Raw genomic sequence first — 21395 nt, 5'->3', positions numbered from 1 at the left:
GGCGCCATCTGGAAATCTCACCGCTGCTGGTCCAGTGGGCCTGCTCCCCGCTGCATGTCCGGTGTAAGCCCGGGGCCGGAGGGAACAGGCCAGAGGGCTCTTCCAAGATGCAAGACTGGGCCCAGCCACCGGCAGGGCGACGGGACAGCGGAGGAGCCGCAGGGACAGTCCTCCTGGTTGGCACGAGGGGTACTGAAAAGGGGGGTGGTCATCAGCAGACAGAGCCAGGGAAGCAGAGGCGGGAAGGGGCAGGGGCCGCCCCCGGCTCTTCCTGCCTCGGGTCAGCGCCACCTCCGACTCTAAATGGGATCGCGTGTTGTCACAGAATCCCCCCGCAAACCCATCTCAATCAGTCGCAAGGTGATCTGGTTCTCCGGTCGGACGGCAAGGCCCTGCAGCCATCGCCAGCGCCCTCGCCTGACATCTAAGTTCTGTACCCCAAGCCCGCCACGCACCAAGAAGATGCAGCAACAGAGGTGGAGCAGATGCTCAGACTCTGTTCCCATTAAGTTTGGCTAAAAGCAGACTCCGAACCAATCCGGCGAGGTGACCGACCGGAGCCCCTGCGTGGTTCACTGGCAGACAGCCAGCCGACTCACCAATGTCGGTCTCCTTGTGGTTCTTGATGTACTCGGCCAGCTCGAAGTTGCCGGCGATGATCGCCACCTGCCAGAAAAGGAAATCACGTTAGAGCGCCAAGTGCGGGACACACTGCACATGCTGACGGCCGAGAGCGAAAGTCCAATCAGAGCTCCTTTTGACAAAATAGGAGACAGCCCCCCTTTCCGGATTTCCTGAGATCCAGCCAGCACTAAGTTGAAGGTGTGCGGCCTGATGACTTGACTTGGACTTTATTTTGTGAAACGATGACCACGGTGCGTTTCGTTAACGTCCATCACCTCATACGGCTACACACACAGTTTCTTCCCTAGGACTTTCCTGGCGGCCCAGTGGCTGAGACTCTGCGCTCCCAACACAGGGGGATGGGGTTTGATCCCTGGTCGGGGAACTAGAGCCCACGTGCTGCAGCCAAAAAGGATCCTGCGTGTTGCAAGGAAGATCAAAGAACCCGCGTGCTGAGCTGAGACCCAGCGCAGCCAGATAAGTAAACTTTCTTCAAATGTGAACAACTGACCCAGAAAATTAAAAAAAAAAACTTTTTCCCTCGTGCTGAGAACTTGAAGGATCTACTCTTCCAGCTTTCAAGTGAACCACGTGGCAGTGCTTTGGACAACCACCGTGCTGAACATGACGTCCTCGGGGCCAGTTTGTCTTGTAACCGGAAGTCCAAATCTGGACCGTCGTCACCCATTTCCCCAGCCCCCGCCCCAGGAACCACAAAAAACCTGATCTCTGTTTCTAGGAGTTTGTTTAGATGCCACCACACAGTGAGATGGTACAGAGTTTGTCTGATTTCGGGCAGCCTCGGCCCCCAAGGCCTGTACAGTGCACCAGGCACGGTGTGGACCAGCACACCCAGCAGCCCGACCAGGGGCACCTCCTCCCTCTCGGCCCCCTTCCCAGGGGCCTGGCCATTCTGCCACCACGACACCATCATTCTGCGAGAATCTACGTGAGACAGTCCTCTGCCCAGGAGGCCACGGCGGGGGCAGATCACGGGACTGAGTCTGGAAACCCCCGGACAGCGTGCTGCATTCCCACCAGTCCTGTCCGGTCCCAACACGCTCCCTGGAGGTGGGGGGAGGGCATCCATTCCTCTGATTGGTCCCCATAGCTAGAGGGACAGGGAATCTCAAAAACCACTCACAGCTCTTCACTGGGTTTCAGTGAAGCAGAAAAAACTCCACCTATGCACAGCATAAACCAGCACCTACAGGCAAGGGTCCAGCTCAAGCCACACAGACACAGTGACTAAAGCGAAGAAGCCAAGTGGTCCGTGATGCACTGAGGCAGCCAGGCAGGCAAAGACAAAGGCCCTGGGGGTGGCCCCGGGGCCCCCGGGGAGACCTGATGCAGAGCTCACGTGGGCAGGGCTCTCTGTGCCATAACGGGTAGTCCTGGGCCCAGGGGGGTGGCCGTCTCCGCCCTCAAATGAGCCGGGCGTTCAGATGCAAGCCTGCAGACACACATGTCAACCATCAGTCTACTGGCAGCGATAATGTGGGTGGGCCTTCCCCGATCCTTCGGAGGCCTTCAGAGCAAAAGCTGAGATTTGCCGGAGGAGAAATTCCGCCTCGAGGCTGCACCACTAGCTCCTGCCTGAGTTCCCAGCCTGCCCTTCCGACTGCAGACTTGCCAGTCCCCACAGTCTTGGGAGCCAAATTCCTGCAAGAAATTTCTTAAACATACGTGTCTCCATCCTGCCAGCTCTGCTTCCCTGGAGAAACCTGCTTGACATGGCTCCATGTGGGGGCCGGGGGCCGTGGTGCCGCAGACCCCAGGCCTCTGTCCGTGGAGGCGACACTGACTGCAGCTCTTGGGCATCACCTGATGCTTGGTGTCCAGCAAGGATGCCGCTGACCAGAACAGCCTGGAGACAGAGTCGGCCTCCTCTCCGGTCTGCTAACGCAGGGGAGCCACGGCAGCCCTGTCTGCAGCAGGCGGGGGTCCTGGGGCTGGACAGCAAAGGCCATTTCAGCAACAGGCCCTGTGGGGCCTCCCTGGGGGCTCAGATGGTAAAGAATCTGCCTGCAATGTGGGAGACCAGAGTCCAACCCCTGGGTCAGGAAGATCCCCTGGAGAAGGGAATGGCAACCCACTCCAGTATTCTTGCCTGGAGAATCCCATGGACAAAGGAGTCTGGTGGGCTACAGTCCGTGGAGTCGCAAAGAGTTGGACACAACTGAGCAACACACACACACAGTCTGAAGACGCAGAAGCAGGTTTAGAAGCACCTGGTGAATGGAAATTCACCAGGCTCCTGAGGGTGACCAACCATCTGGATGCAGGCTTCAGACGGTGGATCCTTGAAACAGAGCAGGGGGACTTCCCTGGTGGTCCAGCGGTTAAGACTTCACCTTCTAACGTAGGGGATGTGGGCTTGACCCCTGGTTGGGCAGCTAAGATCCCACATGCCTCTCAGCCAAAAAAATCCAGAAGGTAAAACAGAAACAAAACTGTAACAAATTCGATAAAGACTGTGAAAATGGTCCACATCAGAAAGAAATAAACACCACAGGACAGAGGTTAGGAACCTAAGCAGGAGGCCCACAGAGGCCCTGAGCAGCCAGCGGCCTAGTCTGTCACCCTTTATGACGTGAGCGTAAAAGGAAGGGTCTACAGGGTGACCCATGACATGTCGCCCAGTGTCATTTAGGGGACAACTGGCCAGAGTCACTCCTTGTTGGAATTCCCTGGTGGTCCAGTGGGTAGGACTCCACGCTTTCCTTGCAAAGGCCTGGGTTCAATTCCTGGTCAGGAAACTAGGATCCCGCAAGCTGCACAGCGCAGTTAAAGAAAAAAAAAAAAAGCATCATTCCTTGTCTTCCAGCCAAACTCTCAAAGGTAAAACTCACTCCCACCCATCAGGATGGCTACTATCAAAAGACAGAAAATAACAAGTGTTGGCAAGGATATGGAGAAATTGGAAGGTTTGTGTATTGCGGGTGGGGATGTAAAATGGTACAGCTGCTGTAGAAAACAGTGTTGAAGTTCCTCAAAAAAATCCTACATAGACATGATCCAGCAGCTCTGCTTCTGGGGATTTGTACCCGGGGGATCTGAAAGCAGGATTAATGGTTAATTCTTCATGTCAACTTGATTGGGCCACAGACGGCCTAGACATTTGGCCAAAAGCTACCCTGGGCGTTTCTGGATGAGATTAGCATCTGAATTAGTAGCTGAGTAAAGCAGATTGCCCTCCCAGCGTGGGTGGGCCTCATCCAATCAGTTGATGACACGCCTAGAACAGAAAAGTCAAGTAACAGGAGACTTCTGCCCACCTGTGAGTTGGTACATCTGTCTTTTCCAGCCTTCAGTCTTGGAGCAACATCAGCTTTTCTTGGGTTCTGAGCCTGCTGGCTTTTGGATTGGAAATTACACCATTGGCAATGCTGGACCTTCAGTTCACTAAAACCTCAGATCTTGGACTCCTTGGCCCCATAATAAATCTGTGTGTGTGTGTGTGTGTGATTTGTGTATTCTGAGTGTGGTGCTGCTGTAACCCCACTGAAGTTGGAACCAGGCTGAAGGAGAAGCTGCTTTGTTCTCATCACTGGTGAAACCGTCATCTCCTGGGCTCTGCAGCCAGTATGTGGCGGAAACCCACGCCCCCACCCTGAATGAAGCCTCCTCCTCTCGCCAAAACCAAATGTGCCTCCCGACACAGAGAGCTATTTATAGGCGCTCTGAGAGCCTGGCACGTCCTCACCAAAACTGGAAAACAGCTCTGCGCGGCAGTGATGGAAACTGCGCTCTCAGGCCGCCCCTTCTCTGGTCTTCCTTCCAGATGACCACGTCCCCTGCTCTGGGCTCTGATGACAAATAGGGAAGTAGCCGACACCCAGAGACCCAGGAGCCTAGGAAGGTGTCGGAATTCTGAGCATCCTGCAAGCATGTGGGGAGGGAAGTGGGTCCCAGGCTTAGGGGGTCAGAGGTCACAAACTCCACCAGACTAACTCCAGGATGGTGTCCATCATCTCTAGACTGAAACCCGGAGCCTGACAGGCAGTGGGCAACTGTGCAGATTCCAGACCACAGCTCTGAGGCCTGGGCAAATCCCAGGGAGCCAGGAGCCTTTGCAAACTGATGTGTTACCCGGGAGCTTGGGGACCCCACACCAACCTTAGTGGGCTGCTTGGAGGGAGTGCCTGCTGGGCAGCGGAGGCGAGCAGCATCCGTATCATCAGAAGGCCCGTCTCCAGGGGCTTCGGGCTGGGCCCCAAGCCAGAGGAAGCAGCCGGGGCACCGCCAAGGCTACCACATGGGCAGTGCCATGCTGGTGACCCAATAGTCTCTCCAGGCTAAAGGGGGATGCTGAGCACTCCTGGGAGACCTGCCCAGGTGAGGCCTTGCCTTTGCTGTACCCCCAAGGCTGGGGATGAAATGGCCTCCTCGTCCCCTAGCCCAGGAATGAAGGGTATGCCCTAGGCAGTGGTCAGACTTCATGCGGGCAGTGTGGTGTCATGGTCATGACTACAGCCTCCCCGGGGGTGATCCCTCCAGAATGGAGACCACAGACAAGGCACACCACTCCTCTGTAACTGGGGATCACTGCAAGCCTAGCTCTTCTGTGACGCCTGGAGGATTAAAATCGTTCATCCTGATAAATGGCGCACAACAGAGCCTGACATTCCACAAAGAAAACCCAGGCCTGGGGAGACTTCTCAGATGAAGTCTCCAAGCACATAAGCAGGAACACCCGTCTCACCAAAATTCCTCCAGGAATGAAGAGGGAGAATTCCCCAACCCCATGGACGAGGCCAACAAGACCCCAGTCCCAGGGGTCCACAGGGGCAGGAGTCCTCTCCCCGCAGAGGTTGGCATCCTGACCAAACTACAGCAATCAATGCAGTGAATGAGTGAAAGTCACTCAGTCGTGTCTGACTCTTTGCAACGCCATGGACTATACAGTCCATGGAATTCTCCAAGCCAGGATACTGCAGTGGGTAGCCTTTCCCTTCTCCAGGGGATCTTCCAACTCAAGGATTGAACCCAGGTCTCCACATTGCAGGCGGATTCTCTACCAGCTGAGCCACAAAGGAAGCCCAAGAATACTGGAGTTGGTAGCCTATCCCTTTTCCAGTGGATCTTCTTGACACAGGAATTAAACTGGGGTCTCCTGCATTGCAGGTGGATTCTTTGCCAACTGAGCCACCGGGGAAGCCCATAAATCAATGCAGGGATCTGTTCAAAGAAGAGGACCACACCATTGTGCAGGCTTCTTACAGGAATAAAGGAACCATCAGTGGAATCCACCACACTCAAAGAAACTGGGGCAGGGTCATCTTTTTAAAAAGCGTTTATTTCTTTTTTTAAAATTTTATTTAATTAAAAAATTAATTAATTAATGCCGCTGCGCTGGATCTTGGTTGCACAGCATGCGGGATCTAGTTCCCTGACCCAGGATTGAACCCAGGCCCCCTGCACTGGGAGCACGGAATCTTAGCCACTGTATTACCAGGGAAGTCCTTCTACAGGATCATCTTGATGGCTGCAGCGACTATCAATTGTGATACTTTATCAAAAAGCATTTGATGAAACTTAATTCATGAAAAAACTTAACAGACTAGGAATAAAAGGGAATTCAACCTGCCATCGCATCAACAAAGGATCTCCCTGGCCAAGAAGCCTCTGGGAAGCAAAGTGGTGCGGGGCTCCAAGGACCCCCAGTGTGGGCTCCCTGTGCCTTAAGTGGGGGTCCAGATGAGCCAGCAGGTGTGATGTCTTCACCATGTGCCTCAGCCTTGACCTCGGCTCACATGTTTGCTCCCACTAGCTCATCCAGCCTCAATAGAGCCAACCGGCTCCCTTCCACGGGGGCCTCAGGACAGTGTTCTGTGTGGGCAAAATCTAAAGCCGTGAAGCCTCCAGAGGGCAGGCTCTGGAACGTCAGTCTGTAGCATGGCTTCCGGAATGTTCTACTGGTCAAAGCACAAAACCAGAGTCTAGGCATGAGGGGAAATACACTCCTCTCTGTGGGATGGGCTGCATGGCGCTGTAGACGTGCTCCTCAGTCTCCTAAAATTCCACTCTGCACTGTCATCTTGAGAGTCCCTTGGACAGTAAGGAGATCAAACCAGTCAATCCTAGAGGAAATCAACCCTGAATATTCACTGGAAGGACTGATGTTGAAACTGAAGCTCCAATACTTTGGCCACCCGATGCAAAGAGCCAGCTCATTGGAAAAGACCCTGATGCTGGGAAAGACAGAGGGTGGGAGAAGGAGACGACAGAGGATGAGATGGTTTGATGGCATCACTGACTCAATGGACATGAGTTTGAGCAAAGTCCGGGAGATAATGGAGGACAGAGGAGCCCAGTGTGCAGCAGTCCATGTGGTCACAAAGAGTCAGACATGACTTTGTGACTGAACCACAACAACTCCTGCCAGTGACCACAGCATGGGCACATTCCCTGGCAGGGGGTGGTCTGGTTTGTCCTTTTGCACCAGAGACCAGGTGGAAGTCCCCAAGGTCACACAGCCATTCAGGATCAGCTTCAGGGCTCCAGATTCTACACTCCGCGGTGTTGTGCACAGTGCTGGCAGGTTACAGCTGTTTGGAATCAGGGCGCTGGCATCTGTGAGCTGTCACCCAGGGAGGCTGAGGACCAGCATCAGAACTGCCCCTCACAAGGGAGGTTCTGAGCCCCAAGGTTGGTGCTGAGAATTCACATTTGTGGGAAAAAACCCATCTTCAACATTCAGAAGTCTATAGCTTAACAGTCAACACGGGAGGTGGAACAATGATCCAACTGATCTACCTTGATTTTAGCTTCTCAGTTGCCAGCTGTGGCAATGCCAAAGTAGGGAGAAAGCTGCCAGGCTCCACCTGGGTAGGGCCTGCGACTGCGACCCCAACACCTCTGATGCACAAGAGACCCTCGATGCAGGATTATCCAGTCTTCAGCTGTTTAAATATTCATGATCGTCAAGGGAAAAACAGACTTGAAAGGCATCTGAAGCGAGGTGTAAAAGTCTACCGTGCACACAAAGATTTCTTCCTATGGACCCAGAGCATCGTCCTTCTCCCAGATGGATCTGCCAATAAAATGCAAATTTCTTCTTTGAAGTAGCAATGGCTGTGAAGGACACCGTCTGCTCCCAGGAATCTTGATAAAAAGCAAACAGTTCTTCAATGTTTGAAAGAAGAAAAAGAAAAACAAAAAACCTTCAAGAGAGCAGCTCCCGTTGGGACCACAGGAAGGAAAGGTACGAACACACTGGGTATGTGTATTTTTTCCTATTTGTCTCCTCAGTCCCCGACTCATGGGGCAGAATGAATGGGACCACTGTGTGGTGGGAATCTGAGATCTGGGGGATTACAGATGTTCCTAGATCGGCCTCTACCACGCTGTAATAAAGATGTCCACAGTGATCAAGCTAATATAACAGCAATGAAGTCGGCTCACGTTGATTCAACACACACACTCGCCTGAGCATCTGAATGCAGAATCTTATTTAATCCTCATGTCTGGGAAGGAGGGCTGCTGTGTCTTCTATTTCCCAGCTGAAGGGACAGGTTCTAAGAGCTCCAGGAAGTCGGACATGTTCCTGTCAGGAAGGCGGACCTCATCGTCTGACCCCAAAGACCTGGGGCGTAGCCCAGTGCCCGTACACAGCCTCGCATGGATTTCATCCCAGAAAATTCTGCACCGGAGCTTAGCCAACTCACTTGAAACACCCTCTCACTTGAAAAGAGGTCCAGGAGAGATGAATAATGAGATTTGATTCAGAAGCAGAAATTCAGCACCATTTTCCACAGGTCAGCAACCAAAGAAAGGATTGACAGATGAGGCCACCAGACACCCATGAATGAATCAGCTGGGCCATCAGAGCCAAGCCCCACAGACAGGGCGGCGAAAGCAACAGGCGTTCATGTCTCCAGGCCTGGAGGCTAGAATCCTAGACCCAGGGTGGGGCAGGGCCAGTCCCTCCTGAGGCCTCTCTGCTGGGCGTGTAGACGGCCATCTTCTGCCCGCATCTTCACAGGGTCCCTCTAGGTGTGTCTGAGTCCTGATCTCTTCTTATAAGGACATAAGTCTCAGGAGTCCCAGTGGTAAAGAACCCACCTGCCAATGCAGGAGGTATGAAAGACATGGGTTCAATCCCCGGGTCGAGAAGAACCCACTCTGGTATTCTTGCCTGGAAAATCCCATGGACAGAGGAGCCTGGCAGGCTATATAGTCCATGGGGTCGTAAAGAGCTGGACACGACTGAAGCAACTTAAAACAGCAAACACTCATAGGATTAGTGTCCACACTAGTCATCTCATTTTACCTGAATCACCCCTTTAAACACCCAGCTCCAAACACTGCCACATTCTAAGGTCCTGGGGGCTAGGACACCCACACAGGTATTTGGGGAAGGGGACACAGCTCAGCTCATAAGACCTAGATTAATTAGCACACACAGGGAGTCTCTTCCTTCCACCTGGACATGTACGGTCCCCCAGCAAATGCCCAGATCGGGTGTGTGAGGGGCACACACGGCTGGAGAATCCCCTGCACGTGGTCTGTGTTTAGGATGCAGATGGTGGGGCTGGGGACGACTGCCAGGGATGAAATGCAGGAGCAGAAACTGCATTCTCTGACACAGAGCCTTTGTCTCCCCCACCCCCAAAATTACCTTAAGAGAATCCTCAAACACATCTAAGAAGCTGAAGGAATCCTGCACAAAGAATCCGTCCACTGTGTAACGCAGCTCGGTTACATGACGGTCTCCGCGTTGCTTGGCGTGGCGAGTGGACCCGCACCTATGTGCAGTGTTTTTCTGGCTAACTCACCGCGACGCTTCTCCTTCCAAACAATCCCATCATCTTCACAGACAAAGGACCTCCTCCTACACGTACGGTCATGATCAGAAAATCGGCGTTCATTTTAGATCATCCTCTAGAGACCACTCCATACCCAGAGTTCTCCAAGGGCCTCTTTCCCCACAATTTTCAAATTGCTTTCATTTAGGTCGAAGTGCATACAGCAAAATGCTCAGAAGGTACGTATGCAATTTGATGACTGCACGGGGGTTCCTAGGTGGCGCTAGTGGTAAAGAATCTGCCTGCCACTGCAGGAGACAAGAGATAGGGGTTCAGTCTCGGGTCGGGAAGATCCCCTGGAGGAGGAAACGACAACCCACTCCAGTACTCTCGCCTGGGAAAGCCCATGGACAGAGGAGCCCAGCAGGCGACAGTCCATGGGGTCGCAAAGAGTCACACATGACTGAGCACACACACACACCCCATAAGCACTCCCGTCAAGAAATCAAGCATTCCAGATGGACCTGGAGACCAGCACGGTAAGTGAGCTAAGTCAGAGAAAACCAAGTATCATACGGCATCGCCTATACATGCGATCTGAAAAATGATACAAATGAATTTATTCATAAAACAGAAAAGAGTCTCACAGGCAAAGAGAACAAGCTTACGGCTACTGAAGAGGAAAAGGGGGGAGGGATAAATTAGGAGTTTGGGATCAGCACATACATGACCGTGTGTAAAACAGATAAACAATAAGGAGCTACTGTGCAGCACAGGGAACCCTACTCAATGCTCCGTAGGAAAAGAATCTGAAAACGAATGGACATAAGCATTTACATACGAATCACTTTGCTGCTCACCTGAAACTAACACAGCATTGTAAGTCAACTAGATTCCAATATAAAATAACAATCAGATTAAAAAAAGAAATAGGGCATTTCCTTCACCCCTCTCTAGTGAATCTCCTCCCTCTCCCTCACCGACCGAGGGAGCAGGTGGCCGCATGTTGCCCGTGTCTGTGGCGGACGCCACACGCGTGAGCTCACACGTTGCCTACTGGCCGCTCTGTGCTTTGCTTTCTGTTCCAAGCGTGCCATTCGCGAGCGCCACTCAGCCTGCTGGGCGCCGCAGCTGTGGCTCTCCTGGCTCACAGCCTCCCAGGAGGGCGATGGCTGCAGACGGGGGCAGCACAGCTCTGGCTTCACAAGCTGCCTTCCTTCCAAAGTCAGGGTGCCGTTCAGTGCCCCATCAGCATCACACGAGAGCTCTGGTTACTCCACGTTTCCACCAACACCTGACCTGCCTCTTGAGAAACCTGCATGCAGGTCAGGAAGCAACAGTTAGAACTGGACGTGGAACAAGGCTGTATACTGTCACCCTGCTCATTTAACTTCTATGCAGAGGACATCATGAGGAACGCTGGGCTGGAGCAAGCACAAGCTGGAATCAAGATTGCCGGGAGAAATATCAATAACCTCAGATAAGCAGATGACACCACCCTTATGGCAGAAAGTGAAGAGGAACTAAAAAGCCTCTTGATGAAAGTGAAAGAGGAGAGTGAAAAGGTTGGCTTAAATCTCAACACTCAGAAAATGAAGATCATGGCATCCGGTCCCACCACTTCATGGCAAATAGATGGGGAAACAGTGGAAACAGTGGTTGACTTTATTTTCTGGGCTCCAAAATCACTGCAGATGGTGATTGCAGCCATGAAATTAAAAGACGCTTACTCCTTGGAAGGAAAGTTATGACCAACATAGACAGCATATTAAAAAGCAGAGACATTACTTTGCCAATAAAGGTCCGTCTAATGAAGGCTATGGTTTTTCCCGTGGTCATGTATGGATGTGAGAGTTGGACCATAAAGAAAGCTGAGCGCCGTAGAATTGATGCTTTTGAACTGTGGTGTTGGAGAAGACTCGTGAGAGTCCCTTGGACTGCAAGGAGATCCAACCAGTTCATCCTAAAGGAGATCAGTCCTGGGTGTTCATTGGAAGGACTGATGCTGAAGTTGAAACTCCAATACTTTGGCCACCTGATGTGAAGAGCTAACTCATTTGAAAAGACCCTGATGCTGGGAGGGATTGGGGGCAGGAGGAGAAGGAGACGACAGAGGATGAGATGGCTGGATGGCGTCACTGACTCGATGGACATGAGTTCGGGTGGACTCCGGGAGTGGGTGATGGACAGGGAGGCCTGGCGTGCTGCGGTTCTTGGGGTCACAGAGAGTCAGACATGACTGAGCGCCTGAGCTGAAGTGAACTGATAAGATGCTCTCTAGTTGCATCCCTGCTGCTGCCAAGGGCATCGTTTCATCCTTGTTTACGGCTGAGCAGTAAACACGGCACAAAAGAATGTGTGTATGAAACAGACGACAGACTTGTGGCTGCCAAGGGGGAGGGGTGGAGGAGGGACGCCTGGGGGTCTGGGCACAGGTGCAAACCACTCTGTGTAGGATGGACAAACACCAAGGTCCTCCTGCACAGCACGGAGGCCACGGCCAACATCCTGTGATGAGCCATGATGGAAAAGAAAATACACTTACAAGAGACCATCTGTCTATGTCTAACTGTCCTGCACAGCAGAGGCCAGCACGACACTGTAAATCAACTATACATCAGTAAAAATAACAAGAACTTTCCACTTCCCCAGAAGTTTGAAAAGATGATGATTCCAAGACTCAGACCAAGAACTGAAAAACTCAACGGCACTTAAGCTGCTGCTAGTAAAACTGTCCCTGCAGCTTCCACAGGGCCAGGGGGTGTGCGATAAAAGAAAAGCCACCACTATTTCCCCAGAAACATCACTTCTTCCCCCCCGCTCCAGTAACAAGAGAGGGCAGCGGTAGCAGGATCAGCTTATGAAGGTGGCGATAAAACGTCCAAGGTGACCTCGTACACACACACGGCATGTTTCACTTTATTCAAGGATGTGAAGAAAGGTTAACAAATTAAATTATAAAAGCTGAAAATCATGCTTGTGTGGTAACAGAAGGCTGTAAGGAAACTGCGCTGCTCTGGTCTTCAGGAGAAATTTCACTGGCTCACCTTCTACAAGAAACAACCAGACAAACATGTCCACTAAAACTGCTGTCACGTGTCACACGGGGGACGGGCTGAGCTCTGAACTGAAGTGCTCCTGTCGAAGTCTGAGGATCTTCGGTGGAATCTGCCCTCTGTCTTCAGCTCCCCAGTGGCTGTGGTCTCATCACACACCTTCAAAGGCAAGTCCCAGGTTCAGACCACGGGCTGCCCCACCTCTCCAGCAGAGAAACGAAAAAGGAAGCAAAACTCTCACATCTGTCCTCTCCCCTTCCCTCAACTCCTCCCAGCGTGTTTACAGATACATTCAGCCTAAGTCACGTCCTTTAGACAAAAAAGCCATCAACTGACAAAGAATCCCACTGCCTCAGAAGAAACATTACATAAAGAGTGCTTTCTCCCCCTTTTCTTGAAGGCATCCCACACGACAACTCCTATTATTAAAACGTGGACCACTCAGGGGAGGATACACTGAATACCCAGAGGACTCTACCTGCTAAATGTATGGGATGGACGGGAATTAAATTCAACACGATTAAGTAACAGAAAATTGTATTTAAATACCTTTAGGAATAAAACAAGACAGCAATGAAACACAAGATATTAGGAAAAATCTGGGGGTGGTGGTTTCGGTTCTTTGTAAACAGCAGGTAAAGTCTGGAAGGAAAAAAAAACACAGAGGACTCAGCCAGAAGGGAGGAAAGGGGGAAAGATGGCAAAGAAAGGGGTGGTTTCCCTGAAGAAGCCTTGTTTCAAACCCCTAAACAGAGAAGCTAAGGACTCAGATGTTCCCACACTGGGGTCTGGGGTCTAAAAGAGATGACTCTGTGTTTGGATGTTGGCGCATTTTAAGACTTGCCCCAGAACTCACGCTGAAACATAACCCCTAAGGGTCTTCTGCTGGGAAGAAAGAACTGGACACACTTAGGGCCCTGCCGTAACTGCTGGCTGGCCCAGTCAGAGCAGCCCTTTCCCCTCTGAACACACCGCTTGGTTTAACTGTACCAGCATCCAAGTCACAGGTTCCCAACTTCAGGGATCCGATGCCTGATGATCTGAGGTGGTGTACAATGAATATAATGTGCGTGCATCACCCCAAACCACCCCCATGCCCCCAGGCCAGGGAGAAACTGTCTTCCATGCAACTGGTCCCTGGTGCCAGAAAGGCTGGGGACCGCTGATAAGTGTTCAGATGATGCTCACTCTGCTTCTTCAGGGAAAGCAGCGGACATCAGGACGCTATTGTTAGAGCAGCCACGTGAGGGTTTTGTTGCCGTTGTCCAGTCACTCAGTCATGTCTGACTCTTCACGACCCCACGGCCTGCAGCACGCCAGGCCTCCCTGTCCTTCACCATCTCCTGGAGCTTGCTCAGATTCACGTCCACTGAGTCAGTGATGCCATTCAACCATCTCATCCTCTGTCGCCCCTTCTCCTCCTGCCCTCAGCTTTTCCAGCATCAGGTCTTTTCCAATGAGTTGTCTCTTCCCATCAGGTGGCCAAAGTATTGGAGCTTCAGTTTCAGCATCAGTCCTTCCAATGAGTATTCAGGGTTGATTTCCTTTAGGACTGACTGGTCTGATCTCCTTGCTGTCCAAGGGACTCTCAAGAGTCTTCTCCAGCACCACACTTCTAAAGCAGAGGGTTTATTGCTTTTCAATTAATTGCTTTTCAATTATCTGATTTATCATATTTACATGGGTGCAGCTGCCCTGGAGAAGGAAATGGCAACCCCCTCCAGTATTCTTGCCTGGAGAATCCCATGGACAGAGGAGCCTGGTGAGCCACAGTGCACAGGGTTGCAAACAGTCAAACACGACTGAGCGGCTAACACACACACACACACACAGAGACACACACAGACACAGACACACACACACAGACACACACACACACGCACGCAGCCCACGGAGGGAGCCCTGGCCGTGAAGCGTTTACGTCGGGAGCCCCACTCACCTGCCCGTGTGAGATCCGAGACCATTTGGGGACCTGGAGACGCTCAGGCACCTGTCGGCCTCAGAAGCTCGGCTCACACAGGGCCACCTGAACAAAGACATCCTCGGCTCCAACAGTGATTCTCCCTGACTTTCTGGGTCTCTCTTTTGGTGGTCACCGGCCACCAAGGGAGTTGGCAGCTCCCCAGGGCAGGGCTGGAGGAAAATCTCCCCACCTGCCCATCTGAGGCCCAAGAAAACCCAGAGTGAGATCGAAAACTCCGAGCTGGCACCAAATGGCCTCTGCATGTAACTACCTTGCAAGCAAATGTGAAAGGATGAGTCTACGAAAAGGAAGAAAACTTGGCCACTGAAAGCATTCAGATGGGGTTTCCCTGGTGGCTCAGCGACAAAGAGTCCGCCTGCAATGCGGGAGATGTGGGAGATACAGGAGCGACCCCTGGGTCGGGAAAATCCCCTGGAGAAGGAAATGGCAGCCCATTCCAGTATTCTCGCATGGAGAATTCCCCAGACAGAGGAGCCTGGTGGCTATGGTCCCAGGGGTCGCAGAGTCAGACACGACTGAGCAACTAAACAACAGCAAGGCTCGGGAAGCCCTGAGACCAGAGCACCGCCCACTCTCGAAACATCCTTCATCTATCGCAATCTGAGCACTGGCTGCTGCCTCCTTCGTCTCTGCGACGTGCTGCAGGGTCAGCTGGCTTCTCCGCACCAGCGGCTCAAGCTCACCACTACCTCTGGGTGGGGTCCAGGTACTGCTTCCTGCATTACAAGCCCATCCTTGGTCTCAGTGCTACGGATCAAAACCCGGACGCCTTCTTTTAAACCTAGACCTCGGTCCTTGGAGACACATTTGCTGCCCCTGGGACTCCTGTCTCAGATGCACACGGCTGCTGCTCCCATATCTGCCGGCACGTGTTAGCAGACCTTACCCCCCACCCCAAGAAATAAAATCCCTTAGCAACAACGGGCCGGTGCTGCACATTTGAATTCTTCGTTATGATTCACGGTGCGGTCTGCGGACAGATAATGAGACAGGGATCCAAGAATAGCTCCGAGGCATTTGCTCAGCAGAGCTGCAGCCCACCTATGGCGGGGTCCGGGTCCATGGGGGCGCTGCACCCGGCGGGACAGAACAGCAGGTCCGGGTTCTGAGCCTGTCTCTGTGAGCTGTCCTCCAACCCTGAGAGCGCCCGCGTGGGGCCTCGGGAGGCTGGGAAGGAGGGAGACCCATGGAGGCTTCCCCCTCTAGTGGCTCCCACCTTGCCTGCCCACCTGCTGGGGTGAAGGGGGCCCACAGTGAAGAAGCACAGCATGGGGTGAAAGGGAGGTTGTAAACTCAAGGTCATGCTGCAAAGCCTTGTGGACTACCTGACTGATCACCCTGGAGCAAATCACTTTCTAACAAATAAACTCCATCCTCTTGCCTGTACCCTGTTATTTCAGAACACACAGCTGGGCCACAGACACCTGTGTCATGCTCTCTGTCCACTGGGCCTCCTTGCACACTCTCTGCCGGGCACTGTAGCCCTTCTCTGCAGTCGACACGTCCAGGGAGGTCTACGTGGTGCAGAAATACTTTCTGCAGAAAAGGAAGAACTAAAGCAATGCGACCGCATCAGCGGTCTGCCCGAGGGCGCTGTAAGGTGAGCGGGGCGCCTCCCTGCGGATCTTGCAGGACAGATCTCCCCCTCCACCACCCACCGCTCCCCGGGCAGAGGGCAGACAGGGCCAGGCATGCTCTGGCCCCGAGGCCTTTCCTGCCGGCTGTCATCCTCACGGGTGCTGTTCTGGGAAAGGCTGGAGGACGTAAGCACAACCAAGAAGGGCCAGGGTGGGAGCTGGAATAGAAGAGCCCACCCACATCTCCTCTGCTGACCTGTCACGTGGTCAGACTGGACGGAGGCACATACATCCTCAGGGCTTCTGAACACAGGGCTGGCAGAGACCAGGGATGCTCAATCCTGCGTCAGCCGCACACACACTCGCACACACACGCTGCCCCGTCCCTCCCCCGGCACAGCAAACTGCAGAAGTGGTTTCCCGAATTCCAATGGAGCCTGAGTCACTGGCAGGACCAGGGTATAATTATCCACGTGCGTCATTCACGCGGCAGGGTCTCCCTGCCCCCCGCGGCCTGCACACCATTCAGCATCTCCCTGCTATCCGCGCGGAGGACTGAGGCAGCGTCTGCACCTCCTCCCTGCCTGCACACATGCATGTCTGGGGCGGCAGCCTGGGGAGAGGGGGCCGGGACCCGACGGGTCCAGGGAGAGACGGAAGCCCAGCGTCTGCCTCAACAGCGGGGCTTCGCTTCTAAGTCCCCACGGTTCCTGAGGTCCGGGGCAAGGGGTGTGTATGTGTGTGTGGTGTCTGTGTACATGTGTGTGGGGGTATATGTGCATATGTGGATATGCATGCAAATGCGTGTATGTGTGTGTGTGTGGTGTGTGTATATGTTTGTATATGTGGGGGTGCACGTGTGTGAGGTGTATGGGCATGTGTGTATATATGTATGTGTGTGTGTGTGTGTGTGGTGTGTATGCATGTGTGGGGGTAGTGTGTACATGTGTGTTTGTATGTGTATTTGGGTGTGCGTGTGTGGGACGTGTAAGGGTGTATGTGTGTCTGTGTGAGGTGTATGGGCATGTGTGTATATGTGTATATGTGTGCATATATGTGTGTGCATATGTGCATGGTGTGTGTACGTATGTGTGTATATGTGTGTGTGGTGTGTGTGTATATGTATGTATATTTGGGTGTGTGTGTGTGAGGTGTATGGGCATGTGTGTATGTGTGTGCATATGTGTGTGGTGTGTGTACACGTGTGTGTGTGGTGTGTATACATCTGTGTATGTGTATTTGGGTATGCGTGTGTAGGATGCGTGTGTGCATGGTGTATATGGGTATATGTGTATATGTTTATGTGTGGGCTTCCCTGCTAGCTCAGCTGGTAAAGAATCTGCCTGCAATGCAGGAGACCCTTGTTCAATTCCTGTGTCGGGAAGATCCGCTGGGGAAGGGATAGGCTACCCACTGCAGTATTCCTGGGTTTCCCTGGTGGCTCAGCAGGTAAAGAATCTGCCCGCAATGCAGGAGACCCAGGTACCATCCCTGGGTTGGGAAGATGCCCTGGAGAAAGGAATGGCTACCCACTCCAGTATTCTGGCCTGGAGAATCCCATGGACTGTATAGTCCATGGGGTCACAAAGAGTCAGACGCAACTGAGTGACTTTTACTTGCTTGTGTATATGTGTGCATCTGTATCTCTGTGTGTGTGTGTGTAGGGGCTGTGCGTACGTGAGGGGGCATACATGTGTATGTGTGTATTTGTGTGTGTGTGTGTGTAGGCACTGTGTGTACGTGAGGGGGTATAGATCTGTATGTGTGCATCTGTATGTGTGTGTGTGTGTGTAGGGGTTGTGTGTACATGAGGGGGTATACATCTGTATGTGTGCATCTGTGTGTGTGTGTAGGGGTTGTGTGTATGTGAGGGGGTATACATGTGTATGGGTGTATTTGTGTGTGTGTGTATAGGTATCTGCACATACCTGTGGAGGTGGGGGTGCTCAGGACACCCAGCCAGCATGTTGGGCTGCTTTACTTCATTTTTGTGGGAGTGGGAAAGCAGGGTGACAGGGGAAGGTGAGCAGGCAGCGCATCATGGGCAGGGCAGGGGGAGGGAGCTGGTCCCGCGCGGGCCTCAGGCAGCTCAGCAGTCCTGCCAGCTGCAGAGGTCGCCCCTGGCGAGCCCTGGAAGCTGTCGGGCCAGCCCACACTGTAAACTGCTGCGCCATGAGAACCAGGAAAGAAACGCAGGTGCTGGGACGCAGGCAGGCGCCCGCCCACTTCCGCCACCGAGAGCCAAGCTGGCAGGAGGCTCTGCCTCCAGCCACACGACGGAGGAGTGCTGCTGGCGGGGGAGGAGCTTCGGGCGGGAAGGTCATGGGGCACCCGAAGGGGCTCCTGCACCAGCTCTGAGGACACAATTCAGACGCACTCTTGATAAATTGTCACAGCTTTCCTCTCTCCATGGGGAGAAGCCGGCAGTACCAAGTTCACTGACACAGCTCTGTCCTAGAACCAGCAGGCTGCCAACCACTCCTAGCTCATCGTCCACGCCAGACCCAGCCTGGGAGGCTCGGAAGCGGAATAGCAATCAGGGGGAAAGTGCCAAAGACCATGCGGGTATTTTACAGCATTTATCACCAGCAACCAGCTACAGCCTGGGGACTGAACGTGTCCGAAGACCATGCGGGTATTTTACAGCATTTATCACCAGCAACCAGCTACAGCCTGGGGACTGACCGTGTCCGAAGACCATGCGGGTATTTTACAGCATTTATCACCAGCAACCAGCTACAGCCTGGGGACTGACCGTGTCCGAAGACCATGCGGGTATTTTACAGCATTTATCACCAGCAACCAGCTACAGCCTGGGGACTGACCGAGTCCGAAGACCATGCGGGTATTTTACAGCATTTATCACCAGCAACCAGCTACAGCCTGGGGACTGACCGTGTCCGAAGACCATGCGGGTATTTTACAGCATTTATCACCAGCAACCAGCTACAGCCTGGGGACTGACCGTGTCCGAAGACCATGCGGGTATTTTACAGCGTTTATCACCAGCAACCAGCTACAGCCTGGGGACTGACCGTGTCCGAAGACCATGCGGGTATTTTACAGCGTTTATCACCAGCAACCAGCTACAGCCTGGGGACTGACCGTGTCCGAAGACCATGCGGGTATTTTACAGCGTTTATCACCAGCAACCAGCTACAGCCTGGGGACTGACCGTGTCCGAAGACCATGCGGGTATTTTACAGCGTTTATCACCAGCAACCAGCTACAGCCTGGGACTGACCGTGTCCGAAGACCATGCGGGTATTTTACAGCATTTATCACCAGCAACCAGCTACAGCCTGGGGACTGACCGTGTCCGAAGACTATGCGGGTATTTTACAGCGTTTATCACCAGCAACCAGCTACAGCCTGGGGACTGACCGTGTCCGAAGACCATGCGGGTATTTTACAGCGTTTATCACCAGCAACCAGCTACAGCCTGGGGACTGACCGTGTCCGAAGACCATGCGGGTATTTTACAGCGTTTATCACCAGCAACCAGCTACAGCCTGGGGACTGACCGTGTCCGAAGACCATGCGGGTATTTTACAGCGTTTATCACCAGCAACCAGCTACAGCCTGGGGACTGACCGTGTCCGAAGACCATGAGGGTATTTTACAGCGTTTATCACCAGCAACCAGCTACAGCCTGGGGACTGACCGTGTCCGAAGACCATGCGGGTATTTTACAGCGTTTATCACCAGCAACCAGCTACAGCCTGGGGACTGACCGTGTCCGAAGACCATGCGGGTATTTTACAGCGTTTATCACCAGCAACCAGCTACAGCCTGGGGACTGACCGTGTCCGAAGACCATGCGGGTATTTTACAGCGTTTATCACCAGCAACCAGCTACAGCCTGGGACTGACCGTGTCCGAAGACCATGCGGGTATTTTACAGCGTTTATCACCAGCAACCAGCTACAGCCTGGGGACTGACCGTGTCCGAAGACCATGCGGGTATTTTACAGCATTTATCACCAGCAACCAGCTACAGCCTGGGGACTGACCGTGTCCGAAGACCATGCGGGTATTTTACAGCATTTATCACCAGCAACCAGCTACAGCCTGGGGACTGACCGTGTCCGAAGACCATGCGGGTATTTTACAGCATTTATCACCAGCAACCAGCTACAGCCTGGGGACTGACCGTGTCCGAAGACCATGCGGGTATTTTACAGCATTTATCACCAGCAACCAGCTACAGCCTGGGGACTGACCGTGTCCGAAGACCATGCGGGTATTTTACAGCATTTATCACCAGCAACCAGCTACAGCCTGGGGACTGACCGTGTCCGAAGACCATGCGGGTATTTTACAGCATTTATCACCAGCAACCAGCTACAGTTGGGGACTGACCGTGTCCGAAGACCATGCGGGTATTTTACAGCATTTATCGCCAGCAACCAGCTACAGCCTGGGGACTGACCATGTCGGTATTTTACAGCATTTATCACCAGCAACCAGCTACAGCCTGGGGACTGACCGTGTCCGAAGACCATGAGGGTATTTTACAGCATTTATCACCAGCAACCAGCTACAGCCTGGGGACTGACCGTGTCCGAAGACCATGCGGGTATTTTACAGCATTTATCACCAGCAACCAGCTACAGCCTGGGGACTGACCGTGTCCGAAGACCATGTGGGTATTTTACAGCATTTATCACCAGCAACCAGCTACAGCCTGGGGACTGACCGTGTCCAAAGACCATGTGGGTATTTTACAGCATTTATCACCAGCAACCAGCTACAGCCTGGGGACTGACCGTGTCCGAAGACCATGCGGGTATTTTACAGCATTTATCACCAGCAACCAGCTACAGCCTGGGGACTGACCGTGTCCGAAGACCATGCGGGTATTTTACAGCGTTTATCACCAGCAACCAGCTACAGCCTGGGGACTGACCGTGTCCGAAGACCATGCGGGTATTTTACAGCGTTTATCACCAGCAACCAGCTACAGCCTGGGGACTGACCGTGTCCGAAGACCATGAGGGTATTTTACAGCGTTTATCACCAGCAACCAGCTACAGCCTGGGGACTGACCGTGTCCGAAGACCATGCGGGTATTTTACAGCGTTTATCACCAGCAACCAGCTACAGCCTGGGGACTGACCGTGTCCGAAGACCATGCGGGTATTTTACAGCGTTTATCACCAGCAACCAGCTACAGCCTGGGGACTGACCGTGTCCGAAGACCATGCGGGTATTTTACAGCGTTTATCACCAGCAACCAGCTACAGCCTGGGGACTGACCGTGTCCGAAGACCATGCGGGTATTTTACAGCGTTTATCACCAGCAACCAGCTACAGCCTGGGGACTGACCGTGTCCGAAGACCATGCGGGTATTTTACAGCGTTTATCACCAGCAACCAGCTACAGCCTGGGACTGACCGTGTC

At 53.0% G+C, this 21395-nt stretch overlaps 1 protein-coding gene across 8 annotated transcripts in view; it reads right to left on the bottom strand.

Annotated features, from left to right (window-relative positions):
- The window catches only part of SHANK2 (SH3 and multiple ankyrin repeat domains 2), a 563601-nt gene that overhangs the window by 352952 nt on the left and 189254 nt on the right, over positions 1–21395 (bottom strand). For 6 of the 8 annotated variants that reach the window (XR_008684376.2, XM_055415278.2, XM_055415277.2 and 3 more), the window contains 2 exons: positions 600–666; positions 22–192 (listed from right to left, as the gene is read on the bottom strand). Coding sequence is in view for 7 of the 8 variants with exons in the window: in XM_055415278.2 (XP_055271253.2) it covers positions 22–192; positions 600–666 (238 nt within the window). In the remaining variant the exon portion in view is untranslated. The remainder of the gene's footprint in view (positions 1–21; positions 193–599; positions 667–21395) is intronic. The other 2 variants (XM_088832225.1, XM_055415279.2) reach the window with 1 other exon arrangement.

Source organism: Moschus berezovskii, chromosome 25 (assembly GCF_049115385.1).
Source record: "Moschus berezovskii isolate FMDL1 chromosome 25, NW_MosBer_1.0, whole genome shotgun sequence".
Taxonomy (NCBI): Eukaryota; Metazoa; Chordata; class Mammalia; order Artiodactyla; family Moschidae; genus Moschus; species Moschus berezovskii.
Note: the sequence above shows the minus strand (reverse complement) of the source record. Positions and strands in the feature narration are given on the sequence as shown.